The 16,996-nt window shown below is 35.4% G+C and overlaps 2 protein-coding genes across 10 annotated transcripts in view; both read right to left on the bottom strand.

The window, feature by feature from the left end:
• Positions 1-10,243, bottom strand: part of LOC138310942 (myosin light chain kinase, smooth muscle-like) — a 145,363-nt gene extending 135,120 nt beyond the window's left edge. For 7 of the 9 annotated variants that reach the window (XM_069252302.1, XM_069252307.1, XM_069252308.1 and 4 more), the window contains exons 1-9: positions 10,219-10,243; positions 9,207-9,407; positions 8,154-8,295; positions 7,562-7,761; positions 7,144-7,296; positions 5,809-5,854; positions 4,854-4,898; positions 2,711-2,894; positions 2,392-2,509 (exon numbers count right to left, since the gene is read on the bottom strand). In XM_069252302.1, coding sequence (XP_069108403.1) covers positions 2,392-2,509; positions 2,711-2,894; positions 4,854-4,898; positions 5,809-5,854; positions 7,144-7,296; positions 7,562-7,761; positions 8,154-8,295; positions 9,207-9,289 — 971 coding nt within the window. In that variant the 5' untranslated portion in view covers positions 9,290-9,407; positions 10,219-10,243. Of the gene's footprint in view, positions 1-2,270; positions 2,295-2,391; positions 2,510-2,710; positions 2,895-4,853; positions 4,899-5,808; positions 5,855-7,143; positions 7,297-7,561; positions 7,762-8,153; positions 8,296-9,206; positions 9,408-10,218 lie in introns of those variants that run through there. The other 2 variants (XM_069252304.1, XM_069252310.1) reach the window with 2 other exon arrangements.
• Positions 10,231-14,903, bottom strand: LOC138310144 (twitchin-like). The gene is made up of 8 exons (XM_069251270.1): positions 14,829-14,903; positions 14,583-14,604; positions 14,092-14,388; positions 12,566-12,859; positions 11,888-12,172; positions 11,239-11,529; positions 10,724-11,047; positions 10,231-10,301 (listed from the first exon to the last, which is right to left on the bottom strand). Exons 1-8 carry the CDS (start codon positions 14,901-14,903, stop codon positions 10,231-10,233), a joined length of 1,659 nt encoding a protein of 552 aa, XP_069107371.1.
• Between the last annotated feature and the right edge of the window lie 2,093 nt (positions 14,904-16,996).

Genomic DNA, 16,996 nt, shown 5'->3' with positions numbered 1-16,996 from the left:
GGAACTTAAGAAGAATCTGATCCCTTTTCGAACAGCAAATATCATTTTCTATAAATTTTTGAAAAAACCTGAAATAATTTCAGGTGAAATTAGAGCTGAGTACTTGGGTGAACAAAACCAAGTCTGTCTGCCAAATACCAAGCTTGATTTACAAATATCCAACAGATACATCTGATGCCAAGTGTAATGGGCTCCAATCACGATAATCTTTGGAAGTTCTGAAAATATCTTCTGCATGTCATATCTACATTTGATCACATTACGTAATAATTTCCAATACCGATGTTTAAGCTTACGATAGCATCACAAACATGTACATCAGACAATTTCTTTTTTCCTTCCCCTCAATAAAAGATAAACTTTTTAAAATCAGGGATACAACAGAAAGTGAATGGTGAGCTCTACACGTGAGCAAATTGCAGGCGAATAAAACTACAAAAGAAAATTAACACAAGAGAGTCTTCTTAACAAGCAACATGTGTCTGAACAGAGTACAAAAAAGGGGGGAAATTTGAGTAAAGTAAATTGGATATTACTTCCAATGTTCGCTTAGAGGAACAGGCAGGGGCATTCCTCAGTCGATGTGAATCTCATTAAATGATCTTTACATGTGTTCATGATCAAAAGAACGATCAGTCCCCTTTTTGGGCCCCATTGAGAATCTGCTACCAATCCTCCTTCAATTGTTTATACATGCACTTTTGTGTCTATCATAAACATTACCAGGCATAGAGCAGATATAGGGGCCACTTTGGGGGTAATTCAAATTGGCTTCAATTTGAAATGTTACCAGAATATATTGCAGGTGCTTGTGGATTAATTTGGGTTAATCAATTTATATATCCAGACAGACAGGGAGGGGGAGGGGAGAGAGGGGTGAGGCGAATCAGGAGGAGTGGGAGGATGGACGAGGGGGAAGGCAGAGGCTTTGACTACAAGAAGATAGGAAGGAAGATATCTGTGAATGATTCAAAAATTAATTTCTCCAATTTTATGATTGAACTGAAAGTTAAAATTAAGTACTGTTACTGCAAATATATAAAATTTACATAACCTAAAATGCTTTCTAAATCACAAAAATGAACATTGTTTTCTAAATCTAACAAAATTGGAAAATTAAAGGTAGCATCAATTAATTGTAAACAAAACATCTTTAGATATCCAAATCTTTAAATACAATCCATTTGGCTTTGACCCGAGAACAGTGTGTTTCCAGATATGTTGGGAATAGAATTGATCTTTCAAGAAAATTACACAGATTCTAATGCATTATTTCAACAATCTAATACATCATTTTAACAACATTCAACATAACATGAATAACAATCGTAACTGCTTCCACCAACTTACTCTCACATTTACATAGATATCAGAATCATTAATTTCCAATGCTGGGGACCCTAAGAATAAAAAGTGGACCTATCCCTTGATATATAACAGACAGGTTTAATCTAATAATCTAGGGGAGACAGGTTAAATGATTTGTACCATCTATAAATATAATGATCTGTCTCGTTATTAAGTGTAGGATGATAACCAGAACCTGAAATGTCCAATTTGTATGATATAGGTCTGGTTTAGATTATTGTAACAGGATACATATCATACTAAATCAAGAGGCCTAAAGGACCTGCTGCATTCTCTACTATCCCCTTGGATAAATTGATCATCATCAACCATGTACTGCATTTAAATTTAATATCTATGAAACAGGTTTTTTTTTTTTTTTTAATTTTTTTAGATCATTAATTAGAAATATCTGTTTCTATTTATGTAATATATAAATTTAAAAAAAAATCTATAATGGAATGGTATATAGAATTTATCTATCATCCTAAAACAAAAGGCCAAATGGACCTGCTCCACATTTCCCCTCAAAAATATTCTATCTTCATCAACCATGTACTGAATTAAATTGTAATTGAATACCTGGTTATTTTTATTTTATTTATTTTTCTTTTTTGAATTAAAAGAATTATAAGACATCAGTACCCACCATGTTTTTTGTAACCTGTGTGGGAAACAGAACTTCATTGGTTATAGCAATACCCCCTACTCCCATATCTGTACAGAATCAGGTAGAACAATGTACCCCGGCCCCTGAGGAATTCAAATCTAATGAAGAGATCCAGTAACTCACCGTGTTGATCCTAGGGGCAGGGTTGGCTCTGAAGGGACTGATCAGGATATGGTAGAACAATGTCCCCTACCCTTACCCCCACCCTCTGCCCCAGGGGAATAAATACAAAGAAAAGAGGCCCACTAATCACCATTTGATCCTGGGTGCGGGCTTGGCACTGGAGGGACTGAACAGGATTAGATAGAATAAAGTCCCCTATCCCTACACTCCCCCCAGGGAAAAATACAAAGAAAGGAGGCCCATCAACTCACCATTTAATCCTGGGTGCAGGCTTGGCACTGATCTTACAGGTCATCTCTATCCTGGAGCCTTCAAAGCCAGATACATCAGTGAGAGGCTCGCAGAAAACAGGGGCATGGGGAGGTAACTCTGTAGGTAAGAAAATAAATCAATGGATTAGTTATTCATTTTCAGGAAACATCCTATAAATATATATATTATAAAAAACCGATTGAGATCAAATAATTTGTAAACATTCAGGAACGGTAACAAGTGGTTTAAAATTTCATAAAGCAATAGGATTCTATAATGTAAATCAAAAATAATTATTTGCTTAAGAAAGAAGCATACCCATGATGATGTTTTTAGCAATAATCCCTTGTTCTCCTTCGCGTCGGAAGATGGCGCTGTCGCGGGAAATGCGACCAATGGGAAGGATGTCCAGTTCATCCTCCCGATGTCGCTTCCTCTGTTGATATTCTTTGTGGTGTTGTGTAGACAGTTTGGTGCCGGTCAGTTTCTTTTCTGCTGCTCCCTGTAAAAATAACACATACAAAAAACTTTCTTAAGTCGAAAGAAGAAGGCATTGAACTTTTTAATTCATTAATGGGGCTTAACTACCGTGTTTTGATTAAAGCTGAGCCTAGCACACCACATACATTAGACACATGACTAATGTGGTAAAGCCTAGCATACCACATACATAAGACACATGACTTACGTGGTAAAGTCTAGCACACCACATACATAAGACACATGACTAATGTGGTAAAGTCTAGCACACCACATACATAAGACACATGACTTATGTGGTAAAGTCTAGCACACCACATACATAAGACACATGACTTATGTGGTAAAGTCTAGCACACCACATACATAAGACACATGACTAATGTGCTAAAGTCTAGCACACCACATACATAAGACACATGACTAATGTGATAAAGTCTAGCACACCACATACATAAGACACATGACTATGTGGTAAAGTCTAGCACACCACATACATAAGACACATGACTATGTGGTAAAGTCTAGCACACCACATACATAAGACACATGACTAATGTGGTAAAGTCTTGAAAATAAGCTTGAAAAGGGAAATAACAAAGCTGTGATGACTTAATGACTTAAGGAAGGGAGAAAACCAGAGCTTATTATATGGCTGATGAAAGAACGATAATAGATATATATTGAATTAATTATAAAAAGGATATGAACAAATATTGTACCATATCGTATCAAAGGGAGATAACAAATGTATATCGTATCAAAGAGAGATAGCAAATGTATGTCATATCAATGGGAGATAAGAAATGTATGTCATATCAAAGGGAGATAATAAATATGTATCATCTCAAAGGGAGACAACAAATATATGTCATATCAAAGGGAGATAATAAATGTGTATCATATCAAAGGGAGATAACAAATATAAGTCATATCAAAGGGAGATAATAAATGTGTACCATATAAAATGGAGATAACAAATGTATATTGTATCAAAGGGGGATAATAAATGTGTGTCATATCAAAGGGAGACAACAAATATATGTCATATCAAAGGGAGATAATAAATGTGTATCATATCAAAGGGAGATAATAAATGTATATTGTATCAAAGTGGGATAACAAATGTATGTCATATCAAAGGGAGACAACAAATATATATTACATCAAAGGGAGATAACAAATGTATATCATATTAAAGGGAGATAATAAAAGTGTATCATATCAGAGGGAGATAACATATATATTTCATATCAAAGGGAGATGACAAATATCATTTTGTCTTAAATTAGCATATCAAGGGGAGATAATTTGTACACTTTATTTATCAAAAGCTGACAATATTGTTGTACAAACATTAGTATAATTACTTACCATACATCATATATAAACCAACTTTGATGTAATAATTTTCTTTTTGTCACATAATTCTATCTATCAAATGCTGAACATAGAATTAATTGGAGAAAGCAGTAATGAATAGTTAAGTATATTTTTTATGTTTTTATGATCACATTTACAATGAATCAAATGAGTTCTGATGAAGTGCAGATCGGAAAAAGATGAAACAAAGGTCAAGGTCAATTCAGGTTTAAGGTCAAGGTAAAAACTTTAAAGGTCTAGGCCCAGTTCTTAAAATCAATATTTTTTCCTTAACTTCTGAAATGTTTTCCTATGGAGAATGTTAAGTTAAGGAAATTGCTTACAATGCCTAATATTGTACATGGTATACTCTTTCAATGTAAAATAATTTACAATGAAGCTCTCACTTCTGTCAGTACATGATCAAAAGTCAAAATTTTCAAAAACTTTTAAAACATGATAAATAAACAGAAACTTTGAACAAAGATGAATATTAAATATAAATACTGATGTAAAATTAAAGGTCAAGCTGAAAGGTCAAAGGTCAAGGTCATTCCACAATGTTCCATCTTTTTCCACAGGAGTACAAGGTTCCCACACATACACAGCACATACTTACAGCTTTCACTAACGGCTTAGGAGACGTCACGTCCTCCGCTCTCGGCTAAAAAGCAAAAGCCGCAGGAAACCAAAGCATTAACAATCGCCATGACAACAGGATTCATATCCGAAGCACAGAGATACACAATATACCGACATTCAACTACAGGAAGATGTTTTCTAGGTAGCTACTTTCACATAACACTGACAAAATCTCAAGACAAGTGCAGGAAATTGTAAGAAATCATAATATTTCAGAAAATAAGTTGTTATGAGAGCAGAGAATATATTCATCTGTTTATTAATAATTAATGATATACTAGAGCAGCATAAGTAACAATGACAATTTCCATTTCATAAATAATTAGATATCAATCTAGAAATTTTAATAGGATTTTGTTATTATTGTCATTGTTAAAATGACTGATCATTGCTATTATTTTGTGAGTATTTTAATTAAATATTAAAAAAATTAAACCAAAAGAGACAAAATTTTATTATATTAGCCTGGCATGTAAATACACAAAATTATCTAAACCAAAAGACATTCAATTAAATGAATCTTATTGAAAACAAACAGCCATCTTAAGTAGAATATCAAACTTCATCACCGAAAAGTTTCCCAAAGTTACGGAAACCATTATAAAAACAACCACTCATTACACTACCTTATGGGTAAATTTTGGGATCAAAGTGGGGAAAATTTGGGTAAATATTTAAAGGAAAGATAAACAGGATATTCATGGAAAAAGGTTTACTTTGTTTAAACAGAAAAAATAAAATACCAAGCAAAATTACCATAATATACAAGTCCATGCATGACTATCGATGAGAAATGAGAATTTGGTTGATGAGAATTTGGATGAGATGTTTTTTGTTGATATGACTCTGCTGACATGCCATGGAACACCGATCATTACTGACTTGTACCTGATATATAGAGTTACAGGTTTGGTAAATAAACGTTTACTTACGTTCAACCAGGGATGGGCAAGAGCCTCGTCAATTGTCATTCGTTTGCTAAACAAAAAGAAATAGCCATTTTCAAGTTAAGCATGAAAAAAAAAGATATTTAAATTTTATCTAACTCGAACCCGGATTCCTCGAATACCCCTTATTCGTTGAACTGGTCGTACGGTCCCGACCGTGTCCCTATATAATCTATGTAACAAAACCCCGGATAGCTCGAATAGCTATTCCTCGAATACCCCTTATTCCTCGAACAGAAATATATCCCCGTTTCAGCAAATACATAGTATCTACCCATGTATTCGTCGAACAGGTGTTCGGCCCTTGATATTTTTTTTACCTGTGTCACACCTGACTGCACTGACCGTCACGGATAATAGCTCACGACCTGTGTTTATACAGGTGTCGTATCAAGCCTTTCGGTAATTAAGGGATTAACGGTGTCAGTATTACCTACATACACGATAGCCAGTCGTTGTTTGATGCAAACTTTATTTAAGAAAAGGCATTAAATAATCGATGTCTCTCTCGTAATAATTTTCGCTTAAATACGAAAATACGGAAGATGTTGATTCGTGTTAATAGAAAGTACGCATTGTGAAATGACAAAAGAGTCGGAAGAAATCGCTGACGTCCGACTTCCTATATAAGTTCATTTTTTTTTTATTTCAGTGTTGTTGGTTTTTTTTCAAAAGATATAAACGATACCAAAATTTGATAGTGCTAAGTACAAATCACATTGACCCATGTTCGTTTTTATCAGTGTGTTCCGTATCTTTTCCCGCATATTGTATTTTTGTCTGTTTGAACCAATATGGTATTTTGTACCACGTTTGACGATCGTTTACATTTGATTTACTTTGCCGTCAGTATTTTCAAACCCTCATTTTATGTAATACATATTTTTTTCAACTTGATATTGCTATCAAAAAACACTTTCATAAAAAATCCAAAATGCTGAAATTACGGTAATTAAAATGTCATTGCAATGCATTGTTTGTCGTAGAGAAACCGGACATTTTGACTGTCAACGATCGATCATGACCAACCTCGGATGAGTCGAATACCCTGTATTCCTCGAATTATTGATCTTGTCCCCTGCTGTTCGAGTTATAGGGGTTTTACTGATATTTAAATTTTATTAAGCAAGATTCAATTCTTAATTTCAACAGATGTTATTGAATGTTAAGATGTTACTGTAAAATGGATCAAATAACAGACAAAGCCTATATAAATGATCTCCAAAGAGAGTCCATATATCAAATACTTAGTTTTAATTGTCGTCTTATATCTTTGATTCAGAAAGAAATGAAAAAATATCTGATGGTTGTCTCCCTTACCTTCTGTCTCTGACGAGGAGTTTGTTGATGAAGTCGCGAGCGTCATCAGAGATGTTGTCCCACACATCGTCAGCGAAGTCGTAGTCGGAGCGGTTTATATTTGTGAATGTTTCCTGGTCAGTATCGCCAGCGAAGGGTGAGTAGCCACTCAGACTGTAACATAACAGAGTCAAAATACTTTTCTAGTAGGTTTATTTTGTTGTATGTCCTATTAACAGCAAAAGAGTGGAGTAGATTTTTTTTAGTCAAATTTTAGAATAAATTATTCCTCACCCTTTTCTCATTTTAGCCAGAACATTGGTGTTTTATAGATTACTTGAAGTAATTGCGGGTGTCATCTTCATCTAATCAAATAATATCTTTCAAAATATCTTTCTAGAAATGAACCAATCAAATGATTTGTTATATAAGCACTTACAGGACATAAGAGACGACTCCAATTGACCACATATCGCTGCAGAAAGAGACGGGTTCGAAGCTGATGATCTCTGGGGCACAGAACTCCGCCGTGCCAAATAGAACCTTCACAGATTTGCCCTCCTCTAGTTTCTGAGCGAGGCCGAAGTCAATCAGTTTGATATCTCGGGTATCCTTGGTAACGCACATCACGTTCTCAGGCTGAAATAACATCACAAGATAAGCTGGCTTGAAAATACAGTAAATGTTTGCTATGACGAATCCCATGGGAAATAATTTGTTAAAGCAGAAGTTTGCTATAGAATTTCTGCAACTAAAATTTACTTAAAGTCATAGGCTGATTGCAACCTGGATCAACTTAGTTACTACTTAGCTTACTCACAAAGTCCAAAGTTGGCAACAGTTTCTTCAGATTTTTCATCATCAACAATGACCAGTTATTTTAAAAATGTTTGATCGTAGTATGAATAAAGGGGAGCCAAAATTGTGGATTTTAATTCACTTTGTAATAAATAGAAATTTGTATCAAGCAGATTCAATTTTAAAATGTTTTACTATATATATATATTTATTGATTTATTGTATTATCGTACCTTGAGGTCAAGGTGTATGATGTTCTGTTGGTGCATGTGTCTCACGCCCTGACAGATCTGTCTCATGTACACGATACAGTCTTCTTCTGTGAACTCATAGTCCTGGGCAACCAGACGGTCAAACAGCTCTCCTCCAGACAACCTACACAAAAAACAACAAGGTTAAATAAAGGTCAAACAGCTCTCCTCCGGACAACCTACACAAAAACAACAAGGTCAAATAAAGGTCAAACAGTTCTCCTCTAGACAACCTACACAAAAACAACAAGGTTAAATAAAGGTCAAACAGCTCTCCTCTAGACAACCTACACAAAAACAACAAGGTCAAATAAAGGTCAAACAGCTCTCCTCTAGACAACCTACACAAAAACAACAAGGTCAAATAAAGGTCAAACAGCTCTCCTCCGGACAACCTACACAAAAAACAACAAGGTCAAATAAAGGTCAAACAGCTCTCCTCTAGACAACCTACACAAAAACAACAAGGTCAAATAAAGGTCAAACATTCTCCTCTAGACAACCTGCACAAAAACAACAAGGTCAAATAAAGGTCAAACAGTTCTCCTCTAGACAACCTGACACAAAAAACAACAAGGTCAAATAAAGGTCAAACAGTTCTCGTCTAGACAACCTACACAAAAACAACAAGGTCAAATAAAGGTCAAACAGCTCTCCTCTAGACAACCTACACAAAAACAACAAGGTTAAATAAAGGTCAAACAGTTCTCCTCTAGACAACCTGCACAAAAACAACAAGGTCAAATAAAGGTCAAACAGTTCTCCTCTAGACAACCTACAGAAAAACAGCAAGGTGAAATAAAACTTTTAAACAGATGGTAAAAGAAATAAATACTGATAACACCAAAAATATTAACTACATCTTGGTCGTAACAAAGCAAAAATAAATAAAGCTCCAATCAAAATCAAAGAATCAGATATTGCATACAGACAACGATATTAGTCATAATGTTAATTATGATATTTTGGAAGTTGGCCAAACATGACAGATGTGTGTGGCTCTTCTTGATAATGAAAGTTCTACCACAGACTTACAGCTCAAGGATCATGACCATTTCACCGGTCTGATCGAAGGCCTCATGGAGCTGCATCAGTTTGGGGTGGTGTAGCTGGTTCATGATCTCGATCTCGTGTCTGACGAGCTCCTTCTCCTGTGGACGACACCGGATAAACTTGGCCGCCCAGTTCTTGTCGGTAGCTCGCTCAATGGCACGGTGAACAACACCAAATGCACCTCTGTGAAAAATAATGTAATATTTCTTATAATGATTTCTTTTTATGTTGAACTTTTGAATATAAACAACGATGCATTACATAAGTTATAAACTTAAATACACCCTATCTCACTCCTTTACTTGAAATCATGCCCTCATTTTATCAATGTTTCTTAACTTCAATATATTTCACCCTCGAGTCCCTAGGCACAATGGAGAGGGTTATTCCATCCGAGGTGGCAATTAATTAGGTTTTAATTTAGGTGACTCCGAGGATGGAATATCCTTATTCTTCATACTCAGCAAAAGGTAGAAGAAAACCAATCTGACCACCACTATTAAGATATTAAGGCCAAATTGTCTGACCACCAGGAATACTGACCACCACTATTAAGATATTAAGGCCAAATTGTCTGACCACCAGGGATACTGACCACCACTATTAAGATATTAAGGCCAAATTGTCTGACCACCAGGGATACTGACCACCACTATTAAGATATTTTGGCCAAATTGTCTGACCACCAGGGATACTGACCACCACTAATTAAGATATCAAGGCCAAATTGTCTGACCACCACGGATACTGACCACCACTATTAAGATATTTTGATCAAACTGTCTGACCACCAGGAATACTGACCACCACTATTAAGATATCAAGACCAAATTGTCTGACCACCAGGATACTGACCGCCACTATTAAGATATCAAGGCCATACTGACCGTACCCACCACTATTAAGATATTTTGATCAAACTGTCTGACCACCAGGATACTGACCACCACTATAAGATTTAAGACCAAATTGTCTGACCACCAGGGATACTGACCGTCCTAGTTCCTCACAGATGATGTATTTCCTCTCCTTCATTCTGTCTACATTCACAGTAGTTCCCTTGAAGTTTGGCATCGTCTGTAACAAGAACAGAACAAATACATAAGTTTTAAAGCTTCCTAGGACTATCTACAACTTATGTCTCAAAAAACCCTAATCACAAAATAGGTAAGCATGAATTCATTATACATAATCACTATAAGCTTTATCTATTTCTAATTTGAAGTCTCATTCTTCAGACTTCCTTTAAATGTATTGAGTAAAACATTAAGCAGATCTTGATTTTTTTTTGTAAACTTATTTTTTTTGAATGAATTGAAGAATGGATTAATACTTTTATTATTGTGTTTTCATATATATTTCATACCTACCTTTCATTATTTTCAATCTCATGTTCTATAAATATTCTTTTTTACAAACAAAATACCATTCTATATAATATGACAAAGCTACAAAGTTTGAATACATGAAACATTTCTTTATACAATACAAACACTTACACAGCTCATCGTAGTCGAGTTCCGGAGCTTGGTCACGTGTCACCACGGCATCCGATTCCTCCCCTGGTTGACTGATTCCGATGAAGTTTTCAGACAGGATTCGGAATTTATATTCTTTATGTTCCTCTAGACATTCCACAGTGCATTGTGGGTGTTTTGATGTCAGTGCGCGGCGCCAGACGCCGGTCTGAAGGTCACACTTCTCTATGATGTAGCCGGTGACTGGAGAACCACCGTCGTCCTCGGGTTCATTCCAGGCAACTTTCACAGAGAACTTGTTAAAGGATATGATGCTTGGCTTTCCACTTGGTGGTTGAGGACGATCTTTGGAAATAAATAACAAATTTTTTGAAAATATCTTGATGGAAAACAAAACCATAAAAATTTCATTGTAAAATCCATAGAAATTATGTGCAAGTCTAAATTCTGATTTTAAAACAAAATATCAAAATATTTAAATTGAAACACTTGCTTTGAAAAATTTCCTGTGAAATTCTCATACAGTACAAACTTACCGACGATCTTGATTGGTATGTTGGCTGTGTCACTGCCATGCTTGTTTTTCACAGTGACTGTGTAAATGCCATCGTCACTTCTGTCTGAGTCATAGATCATCAGTGACGTATGACGAGCTGTTGTCGTGATGTCTGTACCACGACCTGCCTCGATCGTCTCCTTGTCAACCGACCATGTGACTTCAGGGTTGGGTTTACCACGGAACGGAACACGGAGCATGATGGTATCGCCCTTACAGATACTCAGGCCATCTAGGTAACGGTCAGGTAAGTCAATAATCTTAGCGGGAACTGTAAATAAACCATCAAACATTAATCTCTGAGGCAATATGCAAATAGTGAATAGCTCCATATTGATGATCAAACTGGAGAATTACCAAAGGGGAATAACTCCATATAGAGAAAATGCTTATATAATAATTTGATAAAATACAAGAACATATGTATGCAAGCAATAGTTTGGACATTTTTGAATTAGTGTTGAACCTTGTATATCTGGAAGATTTACTTCTGAGTGTTTAATATTCTACTTTGAAAAAACTTGAATACCCGAATACCAAGCATGGTCCTACTGACTTTGAGGCAATGAGGTCTGACTGTATATTCCATCCGAGGACCTTAGCAGAAATCAATTATTCTAATATCTTACCTAAGACGTCAAGCTTAGCGCGAGTTGTCACGGATCCACATCTGTTTTTAGCGTGACATTCGATGTACAACGTCTCGCCTTCCTCCAAATCTTTCACAACCATCATGTGGACATTTCCGTCGCTTGAGATCTTAAAGTGACGTCCACTGAACACTTCGCGGAAGTTCTTGTACCATGTGACCTCGGGGCGGGGCAGACCAGTGACCTCACAGGTAAACTTGGCCTCGTGTCCCTCCAGGACACTGGTGTCCTCTATCTCCTTGGAGAACTTAGGAGCCTCTAGTTCTATACAAACACACAAGTATTGATTCTACATTTACATCTTATATTTCAAATTGTAATGAATGGCAAAGTATAATATTGACTTTAAAAAAAAACTTAGGTATCACCTTCTCTAGAAGAAAATCAAGGTGAAAATCAGTAGTAAAAAAAGTAGAATTCATGTACAAAAACTCAGAGCTGTCTAAAAGACCACAAAACATTAGGATCACAGAAAACAACCTGCAGAGCTAACAAGTCTTTATGGACACAAATTGAAATTGGCCAAGTCAGGTCAGGGACCCCAAGAAGGTGGTTGCAAAGGCAGAATTTATCATATTTAATTTTGGGACAATTTGTACAGCTCTTATGTCTAAAGATTTGTATGTGATGTGAACAGTTACTTACTGAATGACTCACGACAGTAGAATGGATCTGTCGCCGGTGATGGTTCTCCGAGTCCCTCCTTATTGGCTGCGCGTACGCGAAACTGGTACTGAAGCTCCTCGTACAGATTCTCCACGCGATAGTGAGTGTCCATGATTGGTTGTTTGTTGACAGGAAGCCAGGAGAATCCGGAAATATCAATCCTCTCCAGGAAGTAGCCAGTGAGAGGCGAGCCTCCATCTGATTCTGGTGGTTGCCATGACAACTCGGCATACTTAGGTCCAATTTCAATGACTTCTGGGGCATTCAAGATAGCTGAGGGTTTTTCTGACAAAAACAAATGAAACAGCTGGTTGTAGCTACAATCACTTAAACGCAAAGCACAATGAAATGTCTTCTCTCTCTAGTTTCAGAAAAGAACTCATGAAAGGCCTTCAAGAATGGAGAAAAAATGTCATTTTCTAGGTTTAAATATTGATATTTCAAGTCATGGATAATTTCAGTTAATAAATAATTGATATAAAAACAGCTTGTTTCAAAATAAGTAATTCATTTAATTCAATTAGAAAATTTGAGTTGAAATGAAATTTAATTTTTTTTTTCATCTCCTGAAATATGTGAAACAACACGCACACAGGACACAGTACATGTTTACCCATGTACAGTTATTACATAAGATGGTTAGATGAACATGTTATATATGTATATACATACCTCAACTTAAAAAGAACAGAAAAACATGCACAATATACAAAGTAAAGAAATATGTAATAGAAAATCTATCATTCTGAGAGGCAATAAATCAAAATCCCAAACATCAAAACCCAAATAATCTGATACTAAAAGAGGAGTACCAGAGATCTGGTACTGTACAAAGACACAAACAAAAGCATGCTGAAAAAATAAAACAAAAGTGTGAAATTAAACACTAAATATAACATTATCAATAAAATAAGAAAAAGACAAGGTCAAATGATGAAATCATTTACATATTAAACATAAGACAAGATCATGCAGGATTTCAATTCCAATAACAATGTAGCAAATTTTGTTATAGATGGAATTAAGTTTAACATCAATACTGGTTTTTTTTTTTTTTTTTTTTTTTTTTTAAATTATCAGGAACACGTTTCTATCTTGACTGTGTTAGCTTTAACACTAAACACTAGGGATGTATGTTTTACAGAGTTATCTTCCCTTGTGTTGATTGTGACATCATGTATCTGTGAGTGTAACACCATACTTTTCAGAGAAAACAACATGAGTTTCACTCACAAAATAATCACCTCATAATAGAAATCTACATGCAAGGGAGGTAACTCTATAATATACAAAGACAGAAAAAATCTGTCCTTAAAATTGATAATGATTTACTTATTTCTGATCTCTTATATAAAGGTAAATTTTCATTTCTGATTTGTTACATTTACAATTAATTAAACTTGATAGAATATGCAGAATTTGACATTTTCAAACCATGTCCCTTTCAAAGAAACAGACCACTGAAGCATGCCCTTCACCCATGCTGACATGACAGACATTGTGTGAAGTAAACCCACCTTTCCTGCCCTTCAGTTCCACAGGTGTTTTGAGTTCAGTTGGTTTGCTGCTCCCAGCGGAGTTTTCAGCAGATACACGGAAGTAGAAGGACTCTCCGTCAGGGAGTCCACGGATGTGGTGACTGGTCACCTGACCAGGTAGTCGTGTCACACGTTCCCAGTTGTCATCGTCAACGTGACGACGCTCCACAGTGTAGCCTGTGATTCCCTCCTTGTCGTACGGGGCGTCCCAGCCCAACGTCAGCGAGTTCTTGGTGACATCTTTGACTCGGAGAGCCGTGGGTGGTTCTGGGGGTTCTACAAATTAATACAAGTTTGATGTTTGAGTTACACAAGTACATCCTATTTGTTAGATTCTGCATTTGCAAGTTATCTGTCATTGCTGGTTGGTATTGATTGTTGCATATTTTTCTCTGATGGTAGCCTTTTAGTGTTCAGAGAAAAATATGCAACAATCTTTGCATACAAAAGAATGATATCAAAATGAATACCTATCAACAAGGGCAGATAACTCTGTAATATGCATAGATGGAATAAAATCTCAAGTCTTTTTGAGATGAATATCTAAAGTTTAGATTAAAAGTAGTATTTGTTAGTATCAAGCATTATTCTCTATCTAACTACACATATAAGGCAGAAGGCGTATTAACCATTATCAAATGTGTATCTTCAATGTAACAAATCTACAATTCATAGAAAAGAAGACATGTTTGTAACATTTCTTATCCTTGTCATACTTCTCCTGACAGCCGGATGTGGGGTATGACAGATACCACATGTGGTGCAGGAACTACTTCACTGTCCAGCTTCATTATTGATCATCTTTATCGAGGATCCATGAAGGATTATTTTTTATTCTCGTGTCTATCTATGTACAATGTATAAATCTAGATGTTAATTGTGATGTGGATCTACCAATATTGATATTTCTTTTAAAACTATTGTTGTATATTTTCCCCTTGATGAGTCCTAGCAGGGATTGCATAGTGCAGTTTTAAGTGGAACTTACATCTCTGATGTCTTTTGTGTCTCGACAGTAACTAAATTGCTCTCAAATGTAAATTTATTTTTCATTGTGTATATTCCAGCAGTATTGACTAATGACACAAGATTTTATTCCAGCAACCTTCACCTAAACCACACTTGATATTCATTTATATATATTCATTTATATCGCTTCGATTTCTCTGATAGTTTTTCCAATTGGTTATATCAACAAGTCATTTCCTGGTAACCTTTATATCAATAGTGAGTCCTCCATTCCATATTAGCTGCCAAATCTTAGTTCAGTAGAGTAACAGGTAGTAATCATGCTCAGGATTCTAATATATTCATAGTTTGTGTTCAATTTTTATGTTCAGAAAAGTTACTTGTTTATGTTTTGTGTCTGAATTGCATATTTAGTAATTAGCACAGACTCTTGTCTTATGATCAAGTTTTTATGATGAATGTAACAGGTCATAGTTCATGTCTTAGACTTATGTTCTTGAACGTGAAAAATTTCTCAGAGCAGGGGCCTTATAAGATGCATATTGTACTGGAAATTAGGATTGAGGAAGTAGTTAGTGAGCACATAATGTCTAACAGACATATTTCTAGCTTATTTGTCTAATGTTGGAACTTGGTGTGTAGGTTTGGTATGTTAATACCCATTAACACAAAGTTATCTAGGAATGTGATGTTCTTGTCTCTTAGTTCATTCTATTTTGGGCATATTTAAGTTTAAGAAGTATTATTTTGAGCCTCATTTTCAACAATGTGACACAGGTTCGTGTTCATTGGAAATTTCACAAGTCTATATCTCATATACATGTATTCTATTCAGAAATGTATAATGTCTGATATTAATGTTTACTATTATCATTGATTGAGTTTTAGTTCAGGCATTATATGTGAGATGAGAAAATACATGCAGCATTATGTCATCTTTCTGTTGTCTACAGTCGTTAGAAACAGGATTGCCAATATAAGTAAGCAGCTCAGTAAACCAACTTTTTTCTGCAGTTACCGTATTCGACCCAATAAGCGCCCGTGTCCCTATAAGCGCCCGTGTCCCTCTAAGTGCCCCTCCCCATTTTTTGAGGCCTTCATTTCAATTGCCCAGGCATAAATAGAGACTAAAAACTGTATATATTTGCAATAATTTGGTCTTATTAGCACTTTTTCAATTTTTTTTAAACGCCCTGGGCGATTATTGGGTCGAATACGGTACTTAATATAATTCAAGATTTCCAAATTAAGCATATTTGCAGATTACCTTTCAAAGTAAGTTGAGTATAGATTCAGACTCACAGATGCAGATTTTCTGTGACAATAAAGTTCAAGAAAAGTAAATTGTACACAGAAGAAAGTTGGTTTACAGTTCTTAGTACATGATCAGAAAAGCTGTCTGTTCATGTTTCTAGCTAAATAGTGGATATCTCTAGAAAAGAACACAGGAGATGCTAGTGCACTTTAAATTATTAAAGAGACTCTGGTTCAAGTGTACATTTTGCTCTGATAAGTTACTTAATCATTTTCTAAAATCAAAAGACAAATTTTAGAGAGTGATAATAGATGTTATGTTAGTTAAATCATTGGTGAATCTCTTGTATCAAATCCGAGAAATATCCACCATTTTGTGAATTGATATCAATCTGCATGGCATACTGATTTATGGTAAACGTGGACATTTATGGGAGAGGTGAATATACACGAATTACACAAAGACCATGTGATCGTGAAAATTTCATCAGGGTGTAATAGTATGTCAGTTAATGAACTGTGTAGTTCAAAATTCAAAGTTCCAAAAGTCAGTCCCGCAAACAACATCGCCATAAAAAAAACCTAAGCACTCACAAAAATATCCACGATTACAGTACTTCAATATACCATAAAAATTTCCAATAAAAACAAGAAGCAATAC

This window comes from Argopecten irradians, chromosome 16, assembly GCF_041381155.1.
Source record: "Argopecten irradians isolate NY chromosome 16, Ai_NY, whole genome shotgun sequence".
Lineage (NCBI taxonomy): Eukaryota > Metazoa > Mollusca > Bivalvia > Pectinida > Pectinidae > Argopecten > Argopecten irradians.
This window is presented reverse-complemented; position numbering and strand designations above follow the sequence as displayed.